We start from the raw sequence: 27,528 nt of genomic DNA, 5'->3' as shown, positions 1-27,528 counted from the left end.
TATTTGCTCAACAGGTAGCAGCAAATCTTGCATCGCAGTCAACTCAAATCATACCAAGTGGGCCACCTCCAAACTATGATGCAGTTGTCAAGAAAGACCCAGCAGATTTGGAGCCACCTCCGTATGAAGTTGCAGTGGCCAGTCTTCAAGCGAGCGGTTATGTCTAAGGTGTGCAGTGCCAGCTTATTTATTCAATCCCCCAGCCTTCACAGGGCTTTCAAGTTGCACCGTGTACATGTGTGTCCAATCGACCAAAAGAAAGACTTCTTGCAGCCCTCCAGGGTGGAACTGTGCACATTATGCAGACTGTAGAATGTGAGCTCGCACTGCGCCAAGCCACATACAACACTGAAGTGAAGCTTATTTATTTATCCTCCCATCATCAACTAGTGGCTTTGCTTTTGCTGGCAGTTTTTATCATATTCATGTAATAAAAGCTTTAAAGATGGTTCAATTGTGGCTTTTTGGCCAAGCAGTGTCTAAGACTGACAAGGTTGCAAACCTGAGTTTACAAAACAACAACATTTTATTAGAAATTTTGAACACTGTGACTTGTCAAAAAGGAACTTTCAGTGAAAAAAAAACTACATAGCTCAGCACTTTCTAGCCATCAGCATCTGGGTCATCTGCAAATTAAAAAAAAAACAGTTCTGTTGGTAACATTCATGTCGTAATTTCAGGAAACAGTACACTACAGGTACAGTACACAGCATTTACCATGATATGACACAAAGTAATTAAGTGATATTTACTGAGTGCCACCTGTGGACTCTAACTGCTACTGTTTTTGTACCAAAAACTAATGAAAACCTTATGAACCATGAGCAGACAATAAAATCTCGCAACTACGCAAATGCTTAAAGGAACACTGAGAACAACTCCATCCAGTCATTTTCTGGCTACATTTGTCCTGCAGCAAAAGACGCATTCACAGTGAGAAAATTGGACTTAAAAATCTTCCTGCCAGTCGATTCAAACTCGTGATGTCGTTACTGAAAAAAAGGATGAGTTGCCACCATTGTGGTGTGAACAGCGGCGTAGCCTAACCTCTGGGATCGGTGCCCAAAAATCTGTGTTGACGCATGCAGTTTACTTGCAAAACCAGCCGGTGATGGTGACAAATATATTTCGTGTTTTGGTCTTTTCTAGATTATAAAAGCTCCACTTTGGGTGGGAGTGGTCTCTTTGTGATTAGAAAGAGACGCCCTATTGATACAGGCTAACTTCTGTTTGTTGTCAGCGTCCCTTTAAAGAAAAAGCACATATTCCAATCATCACAGATCTAAAAGCAGAACTAGCACAGTTTTGTAGGTGTGCACTAGACGTGATGGTGTCGACCTACAGTGAAACTTGACACAGCTTACTCTTTCCTTCAAGCGCACACAGTGTAATAAGTGCCAGGTTGTTCCTGTACTGTAATTGCTAACACTGAAGAAATTATTCAAAAGCTGTTGTAAGACTTGATTAAACTAGAGAGACAGAGACAGCAGAGGAGACAAAGACGGTGGCTTTTTCACTGAAAGAAGACTACAGGCTGATAATGCAGTAAAAAAGAGGCCAACTTTCACCGCACTAACACTTCCACACCCAGCTGTATGTCACTCACACCTCAACTGACATAGCAAAGGAAGCAATGGGTTTGCCAGAACAAAACTGCTATGCAACAAAGGGTCAGTTAGCGGCAATATAATGCATGCAGTACTTACCAAAGTCCAGTGTCAGGTCATTTAGCTGTCCACTCATGAAATCTGTACCTTCGTCAAACAAGCCTCCAGAGTACGACGCCCCTGAAGAAAGAAAGGATGAATACTCATGAGCAACTATGTTCAAGCAGAGAAATACTGCGATACCCAGAGGTCCACCCACTGGAGGGCACTTCCAGAGAGTAGAGAGACAGAGATGGTGGCTCTTTCACTGAAGGAAGAGTATATGCTGATAATGCAGTAAAAAAGCCGCGTCCCAAGGCCAATTTTCACCCCATTGACACTTCCACACCCAGCTGTGCGTCGTTCACACCTTAACTGACATAGCAAAGGAAGCAATGGGATGCCAGACCAACTACGAACTACAACTTCAACTACAGGCTGGCTCAGGTAAGACACTAAGTTAGTGGAGGCTCACGGAGTGGAAAGTTCAAGTTCAGGTGCAAAGAGATGAACTTGAAGCAGAAGTTAGCCAGCCCAGTGATATTTAGGTGAAGTTCTCAGAATAAAGCAAGCTAGAGTAAGTTGGCTGGAAATATGGGAATTAAAAATGAAATTACAAATTCAAATGTTTACTGCTTCTTGGAGAATTTCGCTAAGCCTACTTATCAACCATGTTTTTTTATTTTCCCACATGAAATGGGAGCACAAGAAACGTGAAGCAATGCGACCAAGGAACATGGTTTAATAACATTAAAGAACCAGTGAAAAAAAAAAATGCGAGAAAAAGACACACAACACAATGTTTCTTTGTTTGGTGCTTACGTTTTTTTTTGCTGATTTTACTATGCTTGACATACACGAACTAGCCCACATGGCTACCCAGTTATGGCTTAATTAAATCAAACACATTCTTTTCAACAGTGATGGTTTATGGGGTTTTAACGTCCCAAAGCGACTCAGGCTATAAGGGACGTCGTAGTGAAGGGCTCCGCAAATTTAGACCACCTGGGGTTCTTTAATGTGCACTGACATCGCACAGTACACGGGCCTCTAGAATTTCGCCTTCATCAAAATTCAACCGCTGCGGCCGGGATCGAACACGCGTCTTTCGGGCCGGCAGCTGAGCGCTATAACAACTGAGCCACCGCAGCGGCTCTTGTCAATATATCAAAAGTTTACTTTCGTAAATATGAAATTAATTCATCAGTTCTGAACTCAACAGTTCTGAACACAACGGTTCTAAACACAAAAAAAAAACAACGAAATTTTAAATGCCAGCTTTGTCCTTCCTCTAAGAGACACTACCCTACTATTATAAATTTATTTTGCTTTCCTCTAAGCAAGTGGCTATCAGCCCTCAACAGAGGGTGGAGAAAACCGAGGATGAGCTCTGGTTTAGTGTTTGCGCTGCTGCAAGTTTCAAGTGTATAGCAGGATGCAGCTATTGCATAGAGGTAGAGCACCTGCCTTGCATGCAAGAGAACCACAGTTCAAATCCAGGTGCTGCATAATTCTCTACTGGATAAAAAAGAAAAAATAAAGAATGTAGATGGATTTGAATAACTAGGCTTAGGGTGTGGCCTGATTCAGGCTATCTGAGCCAGCAATGCACCCTCTCCCCAGAACAGGAATTGGCCTCCCTGGTGCAGTAGTTTGCCACCACCTCCTTTATGAATACACCAAATAACCTCCAGCCCTTAGTCTCCAGCAGCTGCGAAGCAACTGACCAAGGCGGCAGTCAGACCTGTGATACAACAGAGGGTGCCAAGAATCTCTGGCTCTGGACAGGCTGCCACTGGAAACTGAACCTGGCAATGTTTAACACTAAAATCTGATTTAGTGATACAAACCTACCTGTGCTGTGTTGAGGAACTAGCGGGCACTAAATATGGAACATAACTGTGCTTGGTGAGGATACGACAGTGTTAAAGGGCGGGCATGTTCCATGCTTTATCATGAGTTAGTGGGCCAGCGAGAGTTGGCGTGAAATTCCTCATCAATAACGATATAGCTAGCAACACAGAGGAATTCCATATCTTAACGAGAGGGTAGCAGCTATTGTAATAAAAGCTTAATAAGAGGTACAAACTGAAGGTTTTGTACAGGTCTATGCACCTACAACCAGTCATGATGATGAGACAGTCAAAGGTTTTTATGGAGATATGGAAGTGACAACGAGTAGAGTAAGAACACAGTGCACTGCCATAAGCGTGCAAAGATCTCTCCATGGGGAGGGGGGCAAAGTTCAAGGTAGTGCCCGTTCATGTCTTCTGGGTAGCAGGGAACAAGAAAGGAAACTTGTGCCCCTTTGTCCCATGTCGTTTAGGGGGCCACTGCACCCCATGCCCTCCCTTTCCGCACACGCCTATGTACACTGTTGTGATGGGAGACTTAAATGCCAAGGTAGGCAAAAAGCAGGCAGGTGACCAGGCAGTGGAGGACTACAGTACAGGTTCTAAGAATAGCAGGGGGAGAGTCCTTAGTAGAGTTCACAAAATGAAATAGTTTATGGACTATGAATACCTTCTTCTGCAAATGGGGAACTTGGAACAGCCCGAAAGGCAAGATAAAAAATGAAAAAGATTTCATACTGCCACCTAGTAATGCAAAGTCTGGCTGCATCGGCCCACAGGCTAAACGCAGCTATGTGTTTAAAGTGAAGCCAGTCCTCCACATCCTCAAAAAGGTCCCAACAGAACATCTTGGGAACCCACAAAGTCTGCAAGGTGTAGTGGGCTGGCGTGGAGCCGGCGACTTGCAGAGGAGTACAAGTAATGCAGAAAGTTGGGTGAGTTGGCGATTCATTATCAAACTTGGCACCAGCATAAGTAAAAGACAGACACAGGAGAGGCACACAGGACAATTGCTGGGACATCAGCGATTGACTGAAGCGATGTACTGAGGTGTCAAGTGGTATGGGGCTGGCATGGTGGCTGCCTGGAGAGGTTTCTTGCATGGGCTAACGGGTGCCCCGCACCTCCACCAGATTGTAATATACTTGTTGACAAAGGGTGCTTTAATACCAGGCAGGAAGAGAGGCAAGGCCAGGCAAGCTGAGGCAGCAATGGCGATCAATCACCGACAGCGCGAGCATTACATCGTCATCATCAGCTATGTGCCAACTGGCAATACTAGGTGGCAATACTGTGCTCGCATTCTGGCTTAGTGTAGGATGTGGAGGTGCTCAGCAAGGTGAGATACAGCGACCATAGGAAGGTGAGGTCTTGAATTGACCTAAATTTGGAGACAGAACAGAGGAAAACTAGCAAGGAAGAAGCCCATCAATGACTTATCGTGGTAAGAGGGAAAGTATAGAAATTCAGGATCTCGCTACGGAACACATATTCTGCTTTAAAGGAGGACGATGACATTAGCATACAGGAGCTGAATGATCATGCAAATGTCGTTATGCAGTGCGCAATAGAAGTAGGGGGGTAGGGAGCTAGACAGGATACTGACAAGCTCTCGGGACATGAAAGACCAAACTAAGAAATGCCAAAGAAAGCCTATAATCCCATAGATAGGACAGAGCTGGCACAACTTTCAAAGGTTGTCAATAAGCGCAAGGTAAATGACATGAAGTGTAATATGGAGAGGACCGAGCAAGGTCTAAAGAAAGGCGGTAGGCTAAAAGGGGTCAATAGGAATCTGAGTTATTGGTGAAAATCAGAAGCACGCCCTAAGAGACAAAAAGGGTAGTGTCATTACCAATATGGATAAGAGTTAAAATAGCGAAAAATTCTATACAGATCTTTATAGTGGCTGAAATAATCGGGAGGCTAATGATGAAGCCAGTGGTGTGGATGAATTGGGCATCACATTGGTAGCGAAATTAAGAACGCCTTACATGCAATGCAAAGGGAGAAAGCGGCTGGTGAGGATCAGGTAACTACAGATTTGTTGAAGGATGGTAGGGACACTGTGCTAGAAAAACTTGCCACATTGTATAATCAGTGCCTCAGACCTTGAGAGTACTAAAATCTTTGAAGAATGCTGACATTGACTTAATCCATAAGAAAGGGGCGTAAAGGACATGAAAAATTACAGACTGATCAGCTTACTGTCCCTTGTTTACGAGGTATTTATCTCTAATCGGCTACTCAACAATAGACCACATTCACACTATCAATAAGGTGAAAGAGAAATGCGCAGAATATAAGCAACCTCTGTACAGAGTGTTTCAAATTATTCAATACAGATTTTTCTTTAAAAAGCCATGAAAGATATTTTGCAGTAGTGCAGAGCACTGCATAACCAGGGTGCAGAAGAGGCAAGTGTGAAGGTATTGTAAAATATCTACAGCAGTTGCATAACGACTACAATCCTTAACAGGGAAAGTGATAAAATACCAGTCGAGAAGGATGTCAGGCAAGGAGACACGATCTCGCCAATACTATTCACCGCTTGTTTAAAAAAGGCATTTAGAGAACTTGTGTTGTGTTTGGTTTTATGGCACATAGGCAGCTAAGGCCATCATGCACCAAGCTCAAGGTATAGAATAAGTTTCCTGTAGAATGTTTACAAATGTGAAACATTATCAATGGTGTAGATGGCCTAAAAGATTGTACTGTCTAGTAATAACAGAGGAGAAGAAATTTGAAAATGGCTAATTGCAAAAGCCTTAAAGAAGGTCACGTAGCCTCAGCGGTTATCCTTGGCTGGCCAAGGATCCTGAGGCTCCCAACAAACCAAATAAAAACCTCCACTTTCTTCTCAGGAATGAGAAAATGGCTGAGGTGTATCATGAAATAAAGCGAGCTAGTGGTTTAAAATTTACAGTTTTCCAAGTGCGCCTGCTTCCTTTAAAAAGCTAAGATAGAACGTATGTTAACAATGGCATTATCATCTAAGAGCAGTTATGGATGAAAAGGAATGCATTCATTACAAAATTGAGTAAAGTGCTTTTTTCTTAGTTTTTCCAGTTTCACACGAGAATAAAATGTGGTTAACCGTGAGTTCATCTCCACATTCTTGGCAAGCAGGTTTGTCTTGTTTTGTTAGTAGGAAGTTGTGCGTAAGGTGCGTGTGGCCTATTCGGAGACGGCATAAGATCCCTTCCTTGAAACGTTCCTGGTGCCCACATGACTTAAATTCACCTAAAACCAGTTTTACCAAGTGTAGTTTATTATTTACTTCACTGTTCCAAGCCGACTGCCATTTCTTCCTTAGTTTCCTTTCTATTAATTTCATGCAATGATTAAAGGGTATATTTACTTTTTTATTTCCTTGCCATGAGCTTTAGCAGCACACAAATCTGCTCTCTCATTGCCTTTTATTCCCACATGACTCTGGACCCAGCACATTTTTATATTTTGTCCTTGGGCTGTGGCAGTTACTATGTTATGTACGATATAACCTAGCAGAGGGCTGCTTGCATTTTAAGAATGGAGAGCTGTAAGAACACTTAAAGGTGCACTAAAGAGGAATCTGAACTCGTCTTTTTACCGCGGGAACTCTATCTACACGTTCCGGGCATGCTTAGAAACTTGGAATTATTGTCCTGTGCGGCCAATTGCTCTAATTAAATCGGATTAAACGTCCCGGCTCCCTGCTCTTTTTTTTGAACTCAATGCGGTAGGTAGGAGGAGTCAACCAACGTGTCAGCCAGACCCGTGGCGGCTTTCCGCTCTGCCATCGGCGGAGTGATACGTAAATCAAAGAGTCCACGTGTATTTTTATTTTCGTGGGCCTAATTTGTGGCTATATTGTCTGTGACTGAAAATAATTATTCACAGAAACTTAAAAAACAAAATAAAAGTGAAAGCGAAGCTGCCACGGGACTTGCTGAGGCGTTGGTTGACTCTGCCTGCCTACCGCATTGAGTTCAAAAAAGGGCGGGAGCCGGGACTTTTAATCCGATTTAATTAGGGCAATCGGCCACACAGGATAATAATTAGAAGTTTCTAAGAATGCCCGGAATGTGTAGATAGAGTTCCCGCTGTAAAAAGACGAGTTCAGAGTCCTCTTTAGTGCACTTTTAAGGAGACTGTGTAAATAATAGCACTTTTTAGGTTCTCGCTTAGTATTCTTTCTATAGCCACACATACAGCGTAGCACTCCGCGGTGAAGACGGATGAACACTGTGGTAGTCCTACTATTTCCTCTGAATTCCCTCGCACCACTGTGCTTCCTACGTAACTATCTGTTTCTGACCCATCAGTATAAAAATATTAAAAACTACTGTATTTTTCTTCTACGGCAAGGAATTCTTGTATTATATGTTGTTGTGGAGTTTGTTTTTTACGGAAATGTGTAAGAGTAAGGTCACAGATTGCAGGAAAATTGTACCATGGAGGCAGTGGACCTCGTCTTCGAGCAATGCCAGGTAATGTATCCAGTACGCTGAGATTTTGGCACATCTCTTTGAAACGTAGAAGTGGCCTTATAGCTAATGGTTTGTTGTTAAATAGTGTTCTTGATGGGCACTTAGTGACTATTTGGTGACAGATATGTTTAGGTATTGAACAGATTTTTAAAACGTACGAGCATGTGAGCATGGTTCTTCCATCTGTAAGTGATGGTTCGTTGCTTTCCACATAAAGACTGCTTATGGGTGGCGTCCTGTATGCACCGGTGGAAAGACGCAAACCTAAATTATGAACTGGATCCAGCCGTTTAAGGTACGATTGCCTCGCTGATCCATAAACTATGCATCCATAATCTAAGGTAGAATGAACTACCGAGCGGTAAATTTGCAAAAAACAGGCCCTATTGGAACCACAGTGTCTTCGTGGGAGCAATTTAAGTACATTTAGAGCTCAAAAGACTTTGACTTTCAAGCTGCTTATGTGTGGGAGGAGTGTGAGGTTATTGTCGAATGTTACAGCTAAAAATTTATGTTCTTGTTTTATTGGGAGAACTCCTCCATTCAAGTGCAGGGTGGGATCGGGCTTCAGGCCTCTCCTGAGAGAGAAAACGACGACAACTGTTGTTTGTGGGGAAAACCTAAAACCATTTTTGTCTGCCCAATTACTAAGTTTGTTTAATGTGAGCTGTATTTGTCTTTCACATGTTGATAAGCTAGATGATGTGCACGCAATTTGGAGGTCATCGACATAAATTGAGTACATAATAAACTTTGGGATTACTTGTGTTAAGGAATTAATTTTTACAATGAAAAGTGTAGTGCTTAGAATGCACCCCTGAGGTACACCGCTCTCCTGAGTGAAGTTCCTCGAGAGGGTTGAACCGAGGCGGACTTGGAATGTGCGATTCGACAAGAAATCTTTCAGGCAGTTTAACATTCCCTGCAGGGAATGTTAAACTCCAGAAGAGGATTGAATGCCCCGGCACTGTTCGCGGCCCCCAATGACTCCTCGTGGGATTAAGGCATTGTGCCGAATTCTTTCGACATTCCTTCATGTGTTCTTTTTTTTCTTTTTGGGAGCTGCATTCCTCTGTGCGTGGCTCCTGAAGAGTCTTTTTTTCCCCTGTGTTGTTTTTTTTTCATTCTTTGCCATGCGAAGGGGGCGACGGGAACGCTGCGCGCTGGCAGTTGGTATGGAGATTTCGGTGCATGCGGTCGTGAGTGAGATCAGCCAGGGAAGTGGTCGGCAAGGAGCCTAGGCGGAGATCTGACGCGTAGAGCGCGGCGACGGTGGTCCCGAAGACGCGAGGCCCAAGTTCGCCCGTATCCGCAAGCCCCCATCAGCCCCGCGACGAGCAACTGCAGCCCGACGCTCCCTGCGACCGGACCTTGCCACTCCGCAGCTAAGCCATCGTTTCTCACCACTCACTTCAACTCTTTTATCTTTGTATTTTTGCTTTCTGTGTTCCTCGTTGTAATCCTTTGTACTGTATTTCCGTCTCGTAACATTTTTGTATAGCAATCGCCCTGATGTTTCTTTGTGTTAATTTTGTGTTAACATGTTCAATTGGTGCTTGTGTTATTTGCGTCACGTCAGTGTACGGCGCTACATTGTCGGGCATATTGTAATACTTGGTTGTTGTTTGCCTAATTAAATTAATTCGCTACGGAACTTGCCTACGCCTCATGCCTCCGGTCAACGACTAATCAGGCGTGTCCCCTATCGCCGGTCAGCAGTCGAATCACAATCTTTCGCACGCGGGGTGGAGAAGTTTGTCGCTCCTCCCCCTCCGAACTTACGGAGAGTGCAGTGGTGGGCAGGTTGGCCCGATTAATTGTAACTTCGGCGCCAACCAACACCACAGCCGCCCACGATATCTTGACACACTTAAGCTCTACTTTTAAGGGTATGACGCCTCAGTGGTTCCTATTGCCCATGCAAACACGGACACTGTTTCCTCTTTCACAGTAACAATCATTGTGTGAAAGTCCACACAACATACATATAAAGCCCTGCTTTAACCAGGCCGTATGAATGTGCCTGTGTGGCGTAGCGGTAACGTGTCTGACTTGCAACCCGAGGGTCAGGGGTTCGATTCCTGTGTAGGCTAGATAGTTACGGTTACTAGGAATACTGCTATGGGTCTGCTATATAGCAGCTTGAGAGGTGACGCCTGTAATGAGAGTTTTCTGCTCTGTGTTTATACGGGAGTGAGGAGAACGATGGCGGCCCATGGCCCATGCACTTGGCGCATTGCACGCGGCTGCTCCGATCCCTGAAGATTCGAAGCACTGCTGGTGTGGCTGCTGCCATCTATAGAAGCCTCTTGTAACAGCCACCTTAATACCAATTGGAATTTTTCCGTCACACCGACACTGGCTTTTCTGCTACATGGGGCCCTTACACTGTCGCGTAATGCCTCTACTTAGGACAGGGAGTGACTGCAGATCCGGACCACAATAATTTAGATCCAGACCATGATAATGTAGTAAGTAGGAGAATAACGGAGTGGAGTACATTTGGCAGGCATTCTCGAGTGATGAAAAACGGTTTGCCAATATCCTTCAAGAGGACAGTATATAACAGCAGTACTTTACCACTCCTCACCTATGGAAAACAAATGTACTTGGAAAAAAAATGTACTATCCAGGACAGAAGTGCCCAGGACACGCAGCCACTGGTTCAGATGCCCCACTGTGTCAACAAAGTTACCTAGTGGTGCAAGAATGGTGCTTCCATTTCGCATGCCAAGAGGTGCTCATGTGCAAGTGTCTGCTCTGCTCACAGCTCATGTGTGCAAGAAGCAGCCCACACAAAGTGTCCACAAGCTGTTGCCTTTCCAGCATATGCCGCCACTCTGATAAGGCATCAGCAGCCTACATTTCTTTTTGAATTTTACCTCCAGCTCACCACTAAAGGCTGCCGTAGCGTTACTTTGTGTATCAAGCCAGAGGATTGGAACCATGCTCCGGGCACATTCTCAGACGACTTCCCCTTCTATACTCCGTTTCATCATAGCAAGCAGCGCTGACAAAGCTAGCGCGCCTGTTTGCGCAGGCTAAGTCCATGCCCAATAAGTGGTTAGCCCAACAACCAAGGTAGATAAAAACATACTCGTTTCGACAGATCGCAAGTGTGTGAATGGCAATCTCCTTGACTTCATTTTACCTCTTGCCACATTTGCGTCCTCCAACTCAGTGAGACTTCGAGAAGTAAGAATGTCCTTGACGGTCTTATACGCAGCTGGCAGGGCAAATCACCCTTACTCCATCCACGCCTAAAATCTAGGTCACACTCAATGAAAATTATAGGCAAAGGTTCCGAGTACAGAGTGCCTCACAGCTTGAACGTAATTTTCAGTGCTACCACTTCATTTTACAACACTCTTTATAACGCTCTAAAAACTCACCTTGGGTTTGAGAAGGACAAATTATACGTGGAGGAGTAATATGGTCTCACGGACACACTATTTCTGTAGCCTCCGCAGCGTTGCCTGCTATGTATGAAACAGAGGAATGGACATGGTGGTAGAGAAGTAGGGTGCCACCCACGATACATTTTCTGCGGGCGCTTGCACGTCCTGGGCACTTCTGTTCTTGATAGCACTTCCAATACTACTTGTGAATTAAGTCATTATGCACTGCAGCAACCACCCCCACATTGGTGAAATGGTCAATAATATTTTCGTGACAATTATGCCCGCGGTGGCTTTCTTTGAGAGAGCGCACTGGCTGGGTGTAACAAGGCATTTATTTAAGCAATGCCCACAAAACTGGTTGGGCAATTCAATCAACTTCATTTTCACAAGCACCTATTTTTCACACTTTTTGCAAATCGCATGAAAAATTCGTCTCAAGTAATTTGAAAAAAATTTTGACTCGCAATTTCACACTAAAAAAAATAACCTATTATCCTTTGCAACATTAAATCTGTCAAAAAGGTTGGGAAACCTTGCAATTTCAAAATCTCAAGACCATTACAGAAAACAGGTGGAACACATATGGGTTAATAAATTGCTAAGAAAAGTCTTAGTACCACCTTTGTAAATGACAACCACATTAGTTTTCTTCATTTCTGAAGGAAAAATACTGAACATGAAAGATAAGTTCAGCATACGAGATGAAATAGGGAATATAACATAAATGACCTATAAAATGGGCATTATTCTGAGACCAAAACTTCCTTACTTCTGTTGCTTTTCATGTTTATAAGAACAGTACCTGAGCGTCATCCCATCGTTGCAAAAATATACTTCTGTCTACATGTGGTCCACGGCTGGGAGAGGTTGGTCAGATGGTTCTTGATAATCACAAAGTGAACAAGGGAGGGTAAAGCCTCAGGGTACTTGCCAACGTTTCAACAAGAAGACTTGTCGAAGATGAAGACAAGTCCTCTTGTCGAAACGATGGCAAGCACCCTAAGGCTTTACCCTCCCTTGTTCACTTTGTGGTTACTCTCGCTACATGATTAGTCAAGTATTGAAAAGAACTAGGATCATGAACTGAGTCTACTGACAATACAAAATATTCATTAAATTTGTATGCACACAAAGTACTATTCCGTAGGACATTAAGCTTTTTCCATGCATGGCAGGGGTCTTTTAAGAGCTTGTTGCAGAAGGCTTTGAATATGGAAAAAGCTTTCGCATCACAAGCGTGCTGCAAGCTTTGATGTAAACACATTTTTCCGAGAAATCACTTTGAGAATACCTGCTGTATACCAAGGCTTTTGAGTTCCTTTTGGTTTTTTGAAAGGCTTTTGTGGAAAGTGATTTCTCTGAATGGAGAGAGATGTTTGCAAGAAACTGTTAAATGCGTCATCCAGTGTCATCTGCCAATAAACTCATTCCCAATTAAAGCTAAACGATAAGATGGCATTTCGAAAAGAAACTAGAGTTTGCGGGTAAATGTCCAGTATTATAACATGCACAACTTACTTATTAATTCTGGATACATAGCTATTACTGCACCTAAGATAAACAGGAAGATGATCACTGAGCACATAGGCTGAGACACCTCCAGACAGACTGGCACGCAGAGTTTCTAAAAAGCAAATCCAGAATTTTTTGCAGATTCAGGAGTTACATGTGTAGGTAAAGCTACACTAGAACCCCTCTATAGTAAAGTTACTCAAACCAGCAAAATGTTTACTTTCTCAGGGTCTTTACTATCTCAGTTGTTGGTGATGGCATGACTCTCAGGATGCTCTTTGGCTGCTTACTAAATACAAAGTGTTGGCTTATGAAAGAAACAGTCAGAAATACCTTCCATCCTTCTCTTATCGACCCTTTATGTGATAATTATTTATTTTCAGTTATCACATTTTATGTTACATTTTTCATTTCATCTGCTAGTGGAAGTACTGAAACTGCACAAATATAGCGTGGCTATGAATATAATGCCAGCTTGATTCCATGTAAAAGCCAAAGCTTTGCGTGAATGCGCCATCGTCTTTCCCAGCCTCAGAGTCATTTACGAGGCAACAGAAGAAATGCGTGCAACAGTCAAGCATGGCAAAACTGCCCACACAGTGCCGCCACTGCCGTGCTGCGAATGTTTGCTCTTTTTTTCATTTCTCTTCTCAGCAAACCACGCCACCTTTTTTCTATGTTCATAGCCAGCTTTCCTTTATTTTTTTTCCCATGAGCACCGCACGCTGTGCCTCACGGCCCCAAGGCCTTAAAAAGTTGGCTTTTCCTCACGCTCTTGAGCTTGGTGGTGAAGCCATCTCAAAAGAAGTGCCGTTTTATCGTCTTCAGTATTTCAGCAAGATGAGTTGTTGGGCAAGTTGGTTCATTGTAGCGTAAAGATAGGTTGCGCAAAAGGGACATTCACATAAAAGATGATGGGACTGCGCTTGTCCCGTCTTCTTTCATGTGAACGTCGCTTTTGCACAACCCAGCTTTACGTCTTCGGTATACATTTACCTCCAAAAGTTGGCCTCACGATTTCCGACTTCGCGCGCGCCGGGATGCCATCATCCTGCGGGAGGTACGTCACCATAGCCAGATACTCTTTACTATAGCCGTTTCTTGTAAAAAAACATTTACTATAAACGAAAAAAAATATAGTCGCCTATGGGAGGTGAAATGGGACAGCAGTTTCACTTTACTATTACAGAATTTACTATAGTGGGGTTCTACTGTATAACATTTACCAGAGGACAGGATTACAAGAGGACCAGCAGTTTATTACTTTGGGACTACCATTCATTCATTCATACTGATGTAAAGGTCTTCCCCGTGAAACAGACAATAATTATAATCATCACAAAGCAAAATATCGTTTATATATTGAAAAATACTGGTCATTCTTCGAGACTACTACCTACACATGTAATATAGGAGTGCTCCTCTATTATCCAGTTATCCAGGTGAGCTTAGACCTGTACTGATGAGGCTGGCTCACGTGTGACAACACTAGATACACAAGAGATGCAGGCCCATTGCACTACACTTGGTACCCACACATGTGCACGGGTACACCTGTGCATACGATAAGCAGAGGTGCAGGGCAAAGGTAGGCTGACTCTAACACATGTGCTCCTGTGCGGACAGACAGACAAAAATGACAGCAGACGACCAGACAAAGAAAAGTCAAAATGTAGCCACATTAGGCATATCATGCACTAAGAACTTTGACAAAACACACTTCACAACAAAGCTTACGATATTCACATCAAAACAGTGGGGTAAAATCCTAAGCTGATGAAAATTGCATCCACTTCCCTGCAAACTGTGCATGTGTGAATATCATGGGCAGTAAAGCATTCATCAGCTGACAGCTCAGAGCCGCAGGCAATGGGTACTGATCCAACAGTGCTATGAGATGTGGAATTGGCTTGTGCAGACTCCCTCAGATATGCAATGCCATGCACGCAGAAAACAGCAAATTAAGAAAACTCTGTCCGCCTCAATGATCAGACAGCTGCAAACACCTGGAGCCAGTGCCACCACTCCATGCACTACGGTAGTAGCACTCTCTTTTCATAAAGTTATTTGACCACCCTCGTGATCCTGCACTCCATGTTTTTATATGCATTTCTCAAGGCATGGAATTTTCAGGCCACTACACTTTGTAAACAAAGCGGAAGTCATTCTCTTTTTTTTCCAGGGATACACAAGATCATTGCTAATATCGATGAGCATTAAGGGCCCTTGGATGAACTGAATGACTGATCACACATTGTGCCACATAACAATATTGAGGTCCTAGGTACTGACGATGTTCAAAAGGGCTGCATAAATCCTGATACTGGCTCCATCAACTCAACTACTATATATCACCACAGCCAATCCAACACAAGCAAATAAGTATTTTGACGCTATTTCCAGTCCTAAACATAAATTCAATATGTGGTATCAAAAGCGTTGTTTGACTGTGCCAGTGCCAACATGGTGACATACATAAATGCCCATAGCAAAGTGGCACACCAGATATGACGCGTCACACATGGAAGCAAAATCTCCAAAGAAATGACCCCTTGAGAGCACAGCCCATTAAGAAAACTAACTCAACTCACACTTTTCGAAGTCTTCATCTGGATAGTCATTTCTCCAGTTGTCTTCCGCATTACTGTCACTGTCATCATCATGCACTTCAAGGCCAAGATCAGAGTCTGAGTCATATGCTGTTTCTGGAGCAAAGGCGTCTGGTGGCCCCCCAATCTTGAACAGACTTCACGAGCAGGGAACAAGCAGGAGCAAATCAGAAAAAAACATAGACCATCAACTGTCTTGCTAAACATTGTTGCTTGGGTCCCACTCAATAATTAGCATAGCCATGCGCTGCTACTGTAACCAATGACGTTACAGGGTACCCCCTGCTGCCTTGATGCTGCTTGCCAATGTCTCTCGGAGTCTGTATTTACCTGGGTTTGGTTTACTGTGGCAGGTTGTGAATGCGTGCTTCACGTGGTTTAACGCTGAAAGCTGCAACCATCGTGTTTTGAACTTGAGTCAGCTCCCCCAATACTGCACCACACCCATCATAAGTGGCAGTTTTGGCACGTTGGAAGAACAGAACCATGAGAGTGGAAGCGAAGGAAACAGGTCAGCGGAACGGAAGCGGTCAACATCCAAAATGGCGCTCAGCTGGGTTAAGTTGGTCCGCTGCATAAAGTTTCTAAATATTATCTAGAGGGAAAGCTGGCGCTACCATCTATGCGAGTTTCTTAAAGAGCTATTCATCCACTGCAGGAATGCAGGGAAAACTAGGTTTTGTATTTGGCTTGGCAAATGTTGGGCCAAAACGTGGATTGCACCTCGAAATTTGTAGTTACGCCACGATGCTCTCCTCTGTGCGCAGATTAAATTATTCCAATACTGCATTTTTCACTTCAATATATTTCACGCAAGTGAAAGTTTGCTGTTAGGCTGGAATGGAAACTTTCACAATATTTCTGCGAGGTTTGCCTCAAGAAGAGTCGTATTTTTACAGCTGAATCCACAATAGTTAAGTAAAGTAAGAAGCTGCGTCTTCCTGGCATTAATGTGTCTCTCCATGAAGTGTAGCACAGCCAGCTTTCCCTGTGGCGCATTTGTTTATGCTTGCCACCGGCGGTTAACGAGACATAACCCCCCAAAAAACAGCAGCTATGGGGGCATTGTGTGTGTGCGTGTGTGTGTGCGCACGCGTGTGTGTGTGCCATTCCTGCGTACCAGCACCGTTCACTGTGTGAGGTTCCGGAGAGTTGGCGCCGGAGCGGCTGGCAGCCGAGGAAACGGTGGCCCCTGCGAAGCACTCCCCCCCCCCCCTTCTGAGAGGATATCATCCGATCTGGCCGCGATCCGCCCTTGGGAGCGACGGACACCTGTGCCGTGCCCCATACCGCCCACGTCACTTGAGCACGCCCAGTGAGAAGGCTCAACCAGACTGCCCGCATTACATAAGCAGGGCAGGGCTGGCCGAGAAAGCATGGTGAAGTAATACCCCAATCGGTTATGAGCAGTTTAGATGAGCTAAACTGCCACATCAGACAGCCAGAATTGCAAGGACAGTCTGCAAGTGTTCCAGGATCAACCTGCCAAGCACAGCTGACAATTAGTCACCTCTCTGTGTAGCTCTATTTATTCCATACTTGAAGTTAAAGTGAAGTACATGGGTAAAAATAACAAATGAAAATGAAACCTAAATTTGGCTGTGCAAACCATTTTTCATCACTCAACAACACATACAAAAAAAACATCAAAACTTAAGAGACACGACAACTCTAGTCCTTTCCTCAAATTTTTTTCTTTGTACTCTCCAGTTCTCCAAACCATCCATTGTTTTATAATCAATTCCAAACACTTAGAAACAGGTTCTTTCATGAGAAGTTCAACATATGTGAGGTAAAAGATAACAACTATATCTATGAGATATCTTGCTAACAGATTTACTGCCTCTGGGACTCATTAACAGCTTCACAAGACATAAGAATTATTTGTCACAAAATAGGTGCACAACATCTTTTTTCACCTTGCACATGTGCGTTAGTTCTCCGTTGCCACAACAAACCGGGATACTTCTAAACCTAAGAATTGACCATTCAATAATAGAAGCAACAGAAACTATCGAGCAACAGAACTTTGCATTTGCACCGTGCAGCTGGGCTGCAACTCCCGACTGAAACCACACTGCACAACTTAATATAACAAGGAAATGTGTGAAAACGCGACTTCAGCAATACACCATTCTGTAGGCAATGAGAACACATTCTTGGCATGAATGCAGTCTAAGCAAGCAAACAGAAGCAAAAATGCAGAAACACCATAAGGTATCTCATCAAGTGGTGTGAAAAACCTTGCACATTATTTCTCACATTAATATTAAGCATATTATTATTGAGAATGAAACATGCAAAATTTTGTAGCCTTCACAGCCACTGCTGGTACTTACCATAAGCATAGCATGAAAAACTGCAGGCCTCGTTAGCCACATAACTTGCCACAAACTGCCAATAAGCAATTTGTAACAAGTTTGTGTGATTCACTAAAAAAATGCTTACTTCGGAAGAGCTCAGTTCGATTGAAACATAAGAGCTTTTTCCAGTCTGCATTTACACACTACAACTTTGGTCATGCTAACAACCATAACGCAATTTGCTGCCAACATCTCTCAATGACACCACTCTCCTTGTCACAGATACTAATACTTGACATGCTAATTTTCAAATTCAACCTCTTCAGCCGAACTATAGTAGGTGTAAAAAGCTGACCATGGTTGTTCCCAGCTGCAATGCTTCCATTTGAATAAGCTGAACCAGTTAAACAATCCCTGCCTGTCCTAGAAGAAATAAGGCTGCTGCCATGTGGTCTGAAACATCACACCTACCCATGAATGCCCTATTTTAATCAATAGGGCAGGGTCTGCAGGCGAGGGGAAGCAAGGGTAATAAGCGGGTACTCCGAAATAAAGCCAGGGCCTAAAACAGGTAATACTCTCAGCATCTTTCATGAACGTTGCATAACAGAAGACTCGGGTCACTTACTTGTATCCATCGTCACGCAGGAGTTTGAATTCTTCAGAAGCGTAGTAAACATCATAGATGCACTCCGCATCTTCTTTGGGCCCCTTCACAGTTTCTTGTACCACGGCAACATTGTTGCATGTGATTTTTGGCTCCTTCACAGTTTCTTGTACCATGGCAACATTGTTGCATGCGATTTTTGATGTTTTTTCCTGCTCTTTCGAATCCACCTATAAAGCAGACCACAGTGGCTTTTAACACCACAACAAAAATCTTGAAGGCTAAGTTGTTTTTTTTTTGCCAGCCAGCAGGTAGACACATGCTGTAAAATATGTCTGTTCATATGCTTATTTAAGCCCACACCATTGTCCATTCACAAAGCATGCTGAGCTAATGCAAACAGAGTCTGTATTCTTGAGTGGTCTCTTCATGAGATACCAGTCCGTAATGATGAGTGGCTTAAGCTGTGAACTCAAACAAAGAAAAAAGCAATTGTTCCAGCATATAATCCCTGTCAATATGACTTTAAAATAGTATAGCCTGCATGTGCATAGATATGAACTGAAGAAAGAAACAGTACGCCTCCAATTTCTACAAAATTTCCCCAAACTATCAATGCTTCAAGGGCGGCCTCACTAACAATAACCGCAGTAAAAGAACAGTACTGTAATTAAATTTGCAGTACCCCTGCAATACTCAGAAAATCACGGCAAAACTGTCTTTGATGCAAAAATAACACTAGGCTTAAGGGGCCAGTGAGGAGAACTCTATCAATTTTGTTTTTGTTAGCAAAATCTGATAGTTCGGCATTTCATGGCTATGTTGCCGCTTGTCCGGGAGAGAAAGATGCATTAATTTCAAAGAAATTTGGATTCTAAGTTGAAAAAAGTTTTTCCCGCCCTCGCATTCAAACTCTGCGCACTCTTATGACGTCACGGCGACTCTTATGACGTCACAGAATGGAGTGATGTGAAATGTGACGTAAACGCAGACTCCGTGATTTCTGGCGGCTAGCAGTGCGGTCTAGCAGCAGCCGAAACGAAAGCTACCGCCGCCGCATGTTGAAGGCATCTATCGGGGGTCGCTACCGTCGCTTCGTTTACATTTGCACCGGTTCCGCGCGTTTCCGGAGGTACGGGGTCCACTGGATCGGGTTCTCTCGCCCACTTGCATGTACCTTCAGATGTGTACTGTCAATGGATTATATCAGCCGAGAGCTTGAAGAGAACAGCTCCGCCCAACTGCCGAAGGTATTGAATGGAGCTGCACAGAAACGAGTTGGAGGAGAGCGGAGTCACAGTCTCTGCAGGTTCCAAATCTCTTCTAAAGCAACAGCTTTACTGGCTGCGAACTTGCGATTTCGCCGTGGCAGTGCTCCGAGGAGGCATATGAGGTCATAACACGCGCCTCGCCGCGGAGCCCAACCGGTCTGGCCGGGCCGGCGGCGGCTGGCGCATTCGACGCGAAATAGAGACGTGCTCCAAGTCTCCGCCAGTGCGGTCAGAATGCGCCGAATCCGCCGAACGCGTTGGCAGTCAAGCGCAGTTGGAGGGTATCGCTTTGGCTGATGTGACGTCGCCGTGAAGCGCGCGCGTGTGCGTTACGCCGGAGTATAAACGCGCCTTAACAGAGCCTGCGCTTAACTGCTAACCAACATATTCCGTGGCGGCATCTATGGGAGCCACTGAAACCCCACGCACATTCACAGAATAAAAAAAGAAAACCTGCGCCGAGGCTTGGAATTGAACCAGGGCCTTCGTTGTTAGAGGGGGAGACGCCACCACTCCGCCACGACGGCTCAAGCATTGACCGTGAATAAAGGCGCATCTAGTGAATGCACTCTTCTGATGCAGAAGTCTCCGCGCTTTCGCATATCCTGGCCTAACAGAGCTAGGCCACCAGCATTTTTTTTTTTCTTAACTGCCTTGTATCCTGTGTCCCTTCCCTAATAAACAATTTCCGACAAGTAGTTCGAAGTTGACTGGCACAGCCGGGAACGTTTCGCCGGGCAAGCGTACGAAGACACAAGTGCTCTTTATACTGCTAACTGCCTTGTACGATCACCGACCATCGTGCCATCATAGTTTTTCGTCGACCATGGTGATCATCTGACCAGCCTTAACAGGCTCCTTCAAAGGTTAACTAGTACTTGCAGCGGCACTTGCAGTTCCTCTGCTGTTCGGCGCTTGTAAACCGAGGCGTGTCAAAAACAAAACCACGGGGCACGCAAAGCTCATAGACGCGAAGCGCCATAACAAACCGAAACTCTCCTGGCCGCTTGTGGTGCCACCAAGCATCAGTTTTTTTTGCTTCCAACATTCAGGTTGTCTTTTGTCTCTCTTCCTTGTGTGATACAAGTGCACTATCGGTTTCAAAACAAAACTTACTTCAATATTGAATTGCGCTACCTTCCTTTGTCAGCCTCAGAGATTCTCGATCCCCATGTGGGAAGGAAAATTCCTCCAAGACGCGTCTCTTGTTCTATGACGTCATCACGCTTGTACTTGCGAGATTTGCCTGTGGCGGCGATACCTGTATTTTGGTTCTTGCTATTTTCGACCTTACGAGAGCTTCGTTTTCAGTAAGAGCGGCGTTTTTGTGATCAGGAGCTGGTATTCTATCGATACAAGCCAACTTCAATTTCTCCTCAGTGTCCCTTTAAGCAATCAAATGTGCTGGATGCACTACACATCAGCGAAAGGCACCAAAAAAAGAAACCGATTAAAATGAGTTGACGCTCGTCACTGCAAGGAAAACCCAAATTAAATACTTTAGGGGGTTTAACGTTCCAAAGCGACTCAGGCTATAACGGACGCCGTAGTAAAGGGCTCCAGAAATTTCGAGCAGCTGGGGTTCTTTAACGTGCACTGACATCGCACAGCACAAAGGCCTCTAGAATTTCGCCTCCATCGAAATTCGACCACTGTGCACGGGATCGAACCCACATTTTTCGGGTTAGCAGCCTAACGTCATAACCACTGAGCCACCGCAACGGCCCAAAATTAAATAATACATCACATAAACGAAGGATCATTGCCAGAAGCAAGTCTTTAAATAAACAGTGCCAAATGAGGCAAAAAAATACAAAAATGTTGATAGCAATGCATGTAAAAACTAAAGATAAAGAAAAAGATATGCTTTTCAGCGACAATAACATGGTCAAAAATAATAAGTGCACTGAAAAAGCAACAGTAAGTTCATATGTAATTTGTACTTTTGGAAACTGCACATGAATAAGAAAGGAAAGTAAAAAAAAAAAGCTTCTTTCACAAAATGAATAGAAGAAAATCAGTGTAGCCACATGCGAGACAGTAATGTACCACAACAGCGGTTTACCACAACAGCGGTTCACCACAACAGGTTAAATTTAAAGGCATGCCCAAATTTGTTTGCAGAGTTAGCTGTGAATACATTAGGTCTGCCCGATTTGGCTGCATTCGCTGCATCAGTTCAAGGAGTGCAGCACCTGCTGCCCTTCTATATTCGTTTTGCAAAAGTGCCCGCCCAGTGCGGCACCAGTTCTTGGCTGGTTTACACCCTTTACAGTGGATGTTCAGCTGTATTGCAGCAAGATGGTGGGAAGCCGTTTGTGGTGTTGTAAACTCAAACGATGAAGTAGAGCCCTACTAGCAGAATTTGAGTGCACATTCATAAACCATGTGTGTAATAAACGCAATTTTTTTCAGGAAAATTACAATTTCCTGAAAAGAGAATGCCATGCAATTACTGCTCTTATTACAGTAACAGTCATGTCTGTACCCTTGAGGTACTCTGCCTTGCAAGGCAATGCTCACTAAAAAATAAAGGTTTGTTTCAGAATTTTAATGCTATTGCTGCGATGTAACGTTTTTTGTGAGTGTTCCAAGAGCTGCACTGTTTTACTGCATTTCCTCAAGAAAAAGCAATACTTAGCCACATTATTGAGAGCAAAATCGCGGTATCCAAGAAGCATTTATCCAGTTATAAAGCAAACATACCAGGCTAATTACCAAGGTAATTCAGCATCCACTTGAAAAGCAATTGATCAGAGTGCCTCGCAGGTGCTATCTGCCATGCATAATACAAGAATAATTGCATAGTAAAGCAATATACGAGCATAATGAAGGATAAACCAGCGCGCTACAGCAACACTAAAAAAACAAATGCAGCCTTGCCAAAAGCATAGCTGAACAATTATGGAAAAAGTGGCCGCACGTCCTTAGGCACTCATTATTCAGGTAACTTCGTTTTGCTGATTGCACCATACTAGCAAGGTAAAGTCATGAATCACTAGCGGTGCTTCATGATCTCTCACTAACTAAAACCTCAACGAAAACTGCTATAAAGTGCCACTGAGTGCCAATCTGAATCGGAATACACTGCGAAAAACACATAGCATGAAAACATGGACAGCAACACTCGGACAGCGCTGAAAGCGTGTCGCTTCTTACACAGTGTTTCGTGTTTTTGCACTGGTAACTCGAAATGGATCAAAATAAGAGAGCCCAACTCTCCATCCTGTTCATCTCAGCAATACTGCTATATTCATTTAAACCTATCTACTAATGACGTGCAATGCCTTTACTCATGCGAAAAACATTGGATCCAGAAAGGAAAACAGTAGTGCCGAAAAAACACACACACAGTAGAAGAACGACATAGGATTAGCGCTTGTCCTACGTCGTTCTACTGTGTGTGTGTTTTTTCGGCGCTACTGTTTTCCTTTCTGGATCGAAATGAACCATCTAGCCCAAATAGAAGTTCTTCTAAACTACGTATAAGAAAAACATTGGAGCCTGCAGCGAACGTGTCATGGACATTGCCAGCATTTGTGTTAGTCTCAGAAGTATGCCTACAACTAGAAATACTGCACAATGCGAATTAAGCCGATACTTCTGCAAAACAAACACTAGGCTCTGGGCACAGCTGCAATCCATGCTTTGCATGCGTTCTTTTCGTACAACTTGCCCCAGACGCGGTGAAATTTCACAGGCAGTTCCTATCTCTTCATGAACTGCGTGGACTGCTGTGGCATTCTACAACACTAACGACTGCCAGAACTGCGTGGACTGCTGTGGCATTCTACAACACTAACGACTGCCAGCTTTCTGCAAAGACGCAGAACTCGGTCACTGAGGAATCTCACGTTTCACACTGCAGAACACGTCTCTGCACGCACCCTACAATTTCACCTCTCACCGCCAGGGAAGCGACGCGGCGCTGCTGCCGCGCAAGCAAATTTGAGCTTAGATTCCACATGCGGGAGGGGAGGCCAGAGCAAGCAAGCGCGCGACAGCGCTTGAAGCGCTGGCCACAAATGCGCTGCGCGAGAAGATCCAGTAGACCCAAAGATCCAAATGTACTATCAGGGACAAAGGTCTCTAGGTTTACTTGCTGGTGGTTCAAGGACACTTCTTTAAAGTTGTACATGTGTATATGCCATGAGCCCAGTGCTGGCTGCGCCGCCTGTCATCACTCTTGCAAAGCAGCGATGGGGCTGCTCCCGCTAGCTTGCTGCTGGCCATTTGCTTATGCGTCTTTCTCAGAAACTCTACATACATGCATGTGCCTCCATATGCAGGTTTTACAGATTTAAGTAACAATCAGACATGCATGCTAATAATCTCAGAGGCAGGTTTAACTTTGGAAATCACGATTTTCCTTCCTGCGCAATTCGGGCGCGCTGTCTTGTTTACGAGACTTGCAACCGACCCATGGCTAAATAACGCAAAAAAGAAACTGTTCTAGGAATATGATCAATTTGAGTCTATCCGTGCCCCGGTTTTCTTTTACGCATGAACAGTGTTACGCTGTTAAGCATTGTTCAGAAATCCTAACCGCGCACTGATATACCAAGCTTCATTGGCTGATATAGGTGACACGGCATGTCTGCGTTTTATGCTGCCTATTTACCTCTGTCATGTACTGTGCCATGGCATGTTGTGCTTCTGGCTCATCCCTGTGCGCTGTATTACATTTTCTACATTATCTTTACAACATGCGAATGTCTTTAATTTTACTAACATAGACTTCACTATGACACCTGTGCATGATTCTGCGAATGGCACCTGACGCTGCTCCGCAGCTCAAAAGGTAAATTTATTGAAGCATGAAACTTCGTAGTGTACCTATCTGCTTGCAATACATGGTTGCAGAGGACTAATAATAATAATAATAATAATAATAATAATAATAATAATAATAATAATAATAATAATAATATAGTTATTTTTTTTTTTTCGTCTGTATTGTTCAATATTTTTTGTGAGGAAAAAGTGGTGTAAAGGTATATGAGGTGTAACGTCCCAAAACCGCACGTGGACTGTGAAGGATGATGGTGTAGCGGAGGGATCCGGTTAGGTTGGATCATCTGAGGTGCTTTAACGTGCACTGACGCTGCACACCGCGGAAATGCTTTTGCATTCTGCTGCCGTCAGGATTACGTCGCCATGGTCAGCGTTTGATCCCATAGGTAAGCAGGCGCCTGTTGCGCTATGGCCAGGGCTTTTTGAGCGAGCGGCCTGTGCATGTTCGCGTTTCAGAGGCTCTCTCCACATCTCGCCCTGTTGAGATGGGCATGCCGCAGGGCTCCGTTTTGTTACCCTTTCTGTTTAACGTGGCGATATCGGTGGCAAAACGTCAAGGCCACCAAGGTGGGTAATTGGTAAGGGCTGAGGAAGATATAACGACACGGCGATGTGTCGTTATATCTTCCTCGGTCCTTGTCTTAAGGTGCGCTGATTTTTCCAAAAGTGAAATCTCAGCCGCTAACTTAAACCAATGTGGCCGCGACAAGCCAGCAACAAGACCGGCAAACGCGTGCCAATACGGGGGAGCGCAGCCAGCAGACCCCGCCGCTGCTTTCAGAATCGGCCGCGAGAGGGATTTGAGTGGCGCCCCTACAGGCAGCGCTCATGGCGTATACATGCTCTTATGTACAGTTGTCAAATGCGGTGGTAGTTAGAAAAAAGGGCACTTGTGTGGCTAGATTGTTTTTGGTGCGTTCTGGAGACTACTGTTGCCGACAGTACTTCCCGCCGACATCGAAACAAAACGACACAGCCTTGGCTGGCGCCGCATCTGCAGGAATCAGCATTGCACACTACCTTAATGTCATAGAAATTCGCATTGCCACGAAGGTAAACGTTAAGTTAATTTTTTTTAAATCATTTATGCAGGTCGTTATTCAGCTTCAATCTTTCACTAACAATGCAGAACGGAAGCTTAAGTGAGCAATTTGAGTTGCACATCCACATCAGTCCTCACAAGACTGAAGGTTATTCGAATCGAACTCACGTTTTCCTTTGAGGCTTGGTCTGCCTCAGCATCCTCGGTGTGGACGTCATAAAGACGGAACAGACTGTTAGCCGACTCTTTCAAAGCATTCACATCAGTGTCAATGGCCTCCTCAGTACAGAGCTCCTCAACTATGGCCCGGTGCCGTAGTATAGTCTGCTGTCTCTTTTTCTTGGTAGCCGAACGATACTCGTTGCGAAGCTTGTTCTGCAGATCTACCGGACGTAGCTTGGGGTCTTGTTTAAGGCGTTTTGCCTCTTTTGCGTGACGTATAACTTGTTCAGCTTCAGAAGAATTCTGCATAAAGAGGAGTTCAGTGCTTAATGAGAGGGCAGCGCACAGTACAAAAAAAAATGTGGCTCCAATCCACCCTGTGAGGTGGTTGGACAGCGAAGCTGTAAAACGACACCCAATTACCCATTGTGACATCACTTGAAAATTCCCACACGTGGCTCTACAAAGAGTGAAACCAGAGACAAGTGAAATGTAAACTTGAGCTGTATGCCTAATTTCAAGGAACATAAGCTGTTTGCATTCAATTTTTAGCCTGGCGTTTCTTGCTTAAGACAACGACACGAAAACGCAACCGTAATCTTTACCGGGAAACACACGTGGGGAAAAGGAACGTGCTTCGCATTGTTTTCAGGCGCCGTTATCATACATTACGCGGTTTGCACTTCACACGAGGGCTTCGAATGACGTAAACCCCTTTCGAAGCAGCTGCAAACCAATGTTTACCGGAAAGCGTAGTTGTACTTGCCGGCACAGCGCGTCGGAAATATTCCTTCCTTTACGGCGCGGTTTGGGTGTCCACCGATATATGTGAGACAGGCGTGATTTCCTTTCCTTAAAACCAATTTTCATTTCACTATCCGTACCCTACGGCGCAGTTCGGATGTCCACCAAGATATGTTTCCAAGGCGTCGCGCCGAAAGGACGATGGCGTTCCTGAACCCCTCGGCAACGCTTCAACTCGGACCTTAACATTCAAGTACGGGCAATCGAGCGGACCAATGAGGTCACCGCCAGCCATGGGCTAGCGGCCATCTAGTATGTGTCCGCTGCAACCTGCTCTCGACGCAATAAATGTTTTACAATCAATCGATCAACGCGCTGTCGCGTCGTTTTTGCTGACGACACGAACATTTCCTTGGACGGCAGAGGTCTACAGCTTCGCTGTAAAATATATGAACAATAGTATGGTTTGATTTACTTACAGGGTTTCTGAAGCTCCCGGCATAATAAAATGTGTAGTCAGCTTCGCCGCCGCCGATTGCCTGGTCTCCGTCGCCCAGCCGGGAAATTTTCGGTGCGAGCACAATCGCATCTGCTGCGATCTCTCCTGCCTTCCGTTTGATTCGTACAGCTGTTGTCATGGCTATTTCTTTAGGACAAAGAGCTGCTGTCAACGTGAAACAGCGCAGATGTCACGCACCTCTTTCACAAAACCGAATGTTTTCGAACTTTCCGACTAGTCTACGACTGCCCTACGGCAATGCCTGAGTACCTTCAGCTGCCCGAAGGACTCAAACAACTTAAACGCTAGGACCACAAACGGTGAGCACGAAGCACGTCTCGTGACAGTCACGTCTCGTGCCGTACGCGTTCTACACGGGCATCGAGCAGCGTTCATTCGGCTCGAAGTCCTCGCGTTGCTTGCGCGCTTTGACTTCGACTTTGGCTATGACTTAGCCAAAAAATGTCTCATGATAGTGTTGGTGTTATAATGATGATGATGATGATGGAAAAAATAAAAACAATAAAACTTTTTAAACAACAAAAATGCGCTTAATATTGTAAGTTCCTAGCAGTTTTAGCTTAGTTTCAATTTCACAAAGCCTTGGATGCGT

General features: G+C 44.4%; 2 protein-coding genes across 3 annotated transcripts in view; one reads left to right on the top strand and one right to left on the bottom strand.

Moving 5' to 3' along the window:
* The window catches only part of LOC144113309 (uncharacterized), a 54,563-nt gene extending 44,938 nt beyond the window's left edge, over positions 1-9,625 (top strand). Inside the window, exons 5-6 of one of the 2 annotated variants that reach the window (XM_077646299.1) lie at positions 15-168; positions 9,113-9,625. In XM_077646299.1, the coding sequence (XP_077502425.1) occupies positions 15-167 (153 nt within the window). In that variant the 3' untranslated portion in view covers position 168; positions 9,113-9,625. Of the gene's footprint in view, positions 1-14; positions 455-9,112 lie in introns of those variants that run through there. The other variant, XM_077646300.1, reaches the window with a different exon arrangement.
* Positions 508-27,357, bottom strand: fs(2)ltoPP43 (female sterile (2) ltoPP43). Its single transcript, XM_077646298.1, has 6 exons — positions 26,896-27,357; positions 25,679-25,975; positions 18,425-18,633; positions 15,476-15,630; positions 1,707-1,787; positions 508-626 (listed from the first exon to the last, which is right to left on the bottom strand). The coding sequence occupies exons 1-6, from the start codon at positions 27,052-27,054 to the stop codon at positions 604-606; spliced, it is 924 nt and encodes a 307-aa protein (XP_077502424.1). The 5' UTR covers positions 27,055-27,357; the 3' UTR covers positions 508-603.
* Between the last annotated feature and the right edge of the window lie 171 nt (positions 27,358-27,528).

The sequence above is a fragment of the Amblyomma americanum genome, chromosome 1 (assembly GCF_052857255.1).
Source record: "Amblyomma americanum isolate KBUSLIRL-KWMA chromosome 1, ASM5285725v1, whole genome shotgun sequence".
Taxonomy (NCBI): Eukaryota; Metazoa; Arthropoda; class Arachnida; order Ixodida; family Ixodidae; genus Amblyomma; species Amblyomma americanum.
Note: the sequence above shows the minus strand (reverse complement) of the source record. Positions and strands in the feature narration are given on the sequence as shown.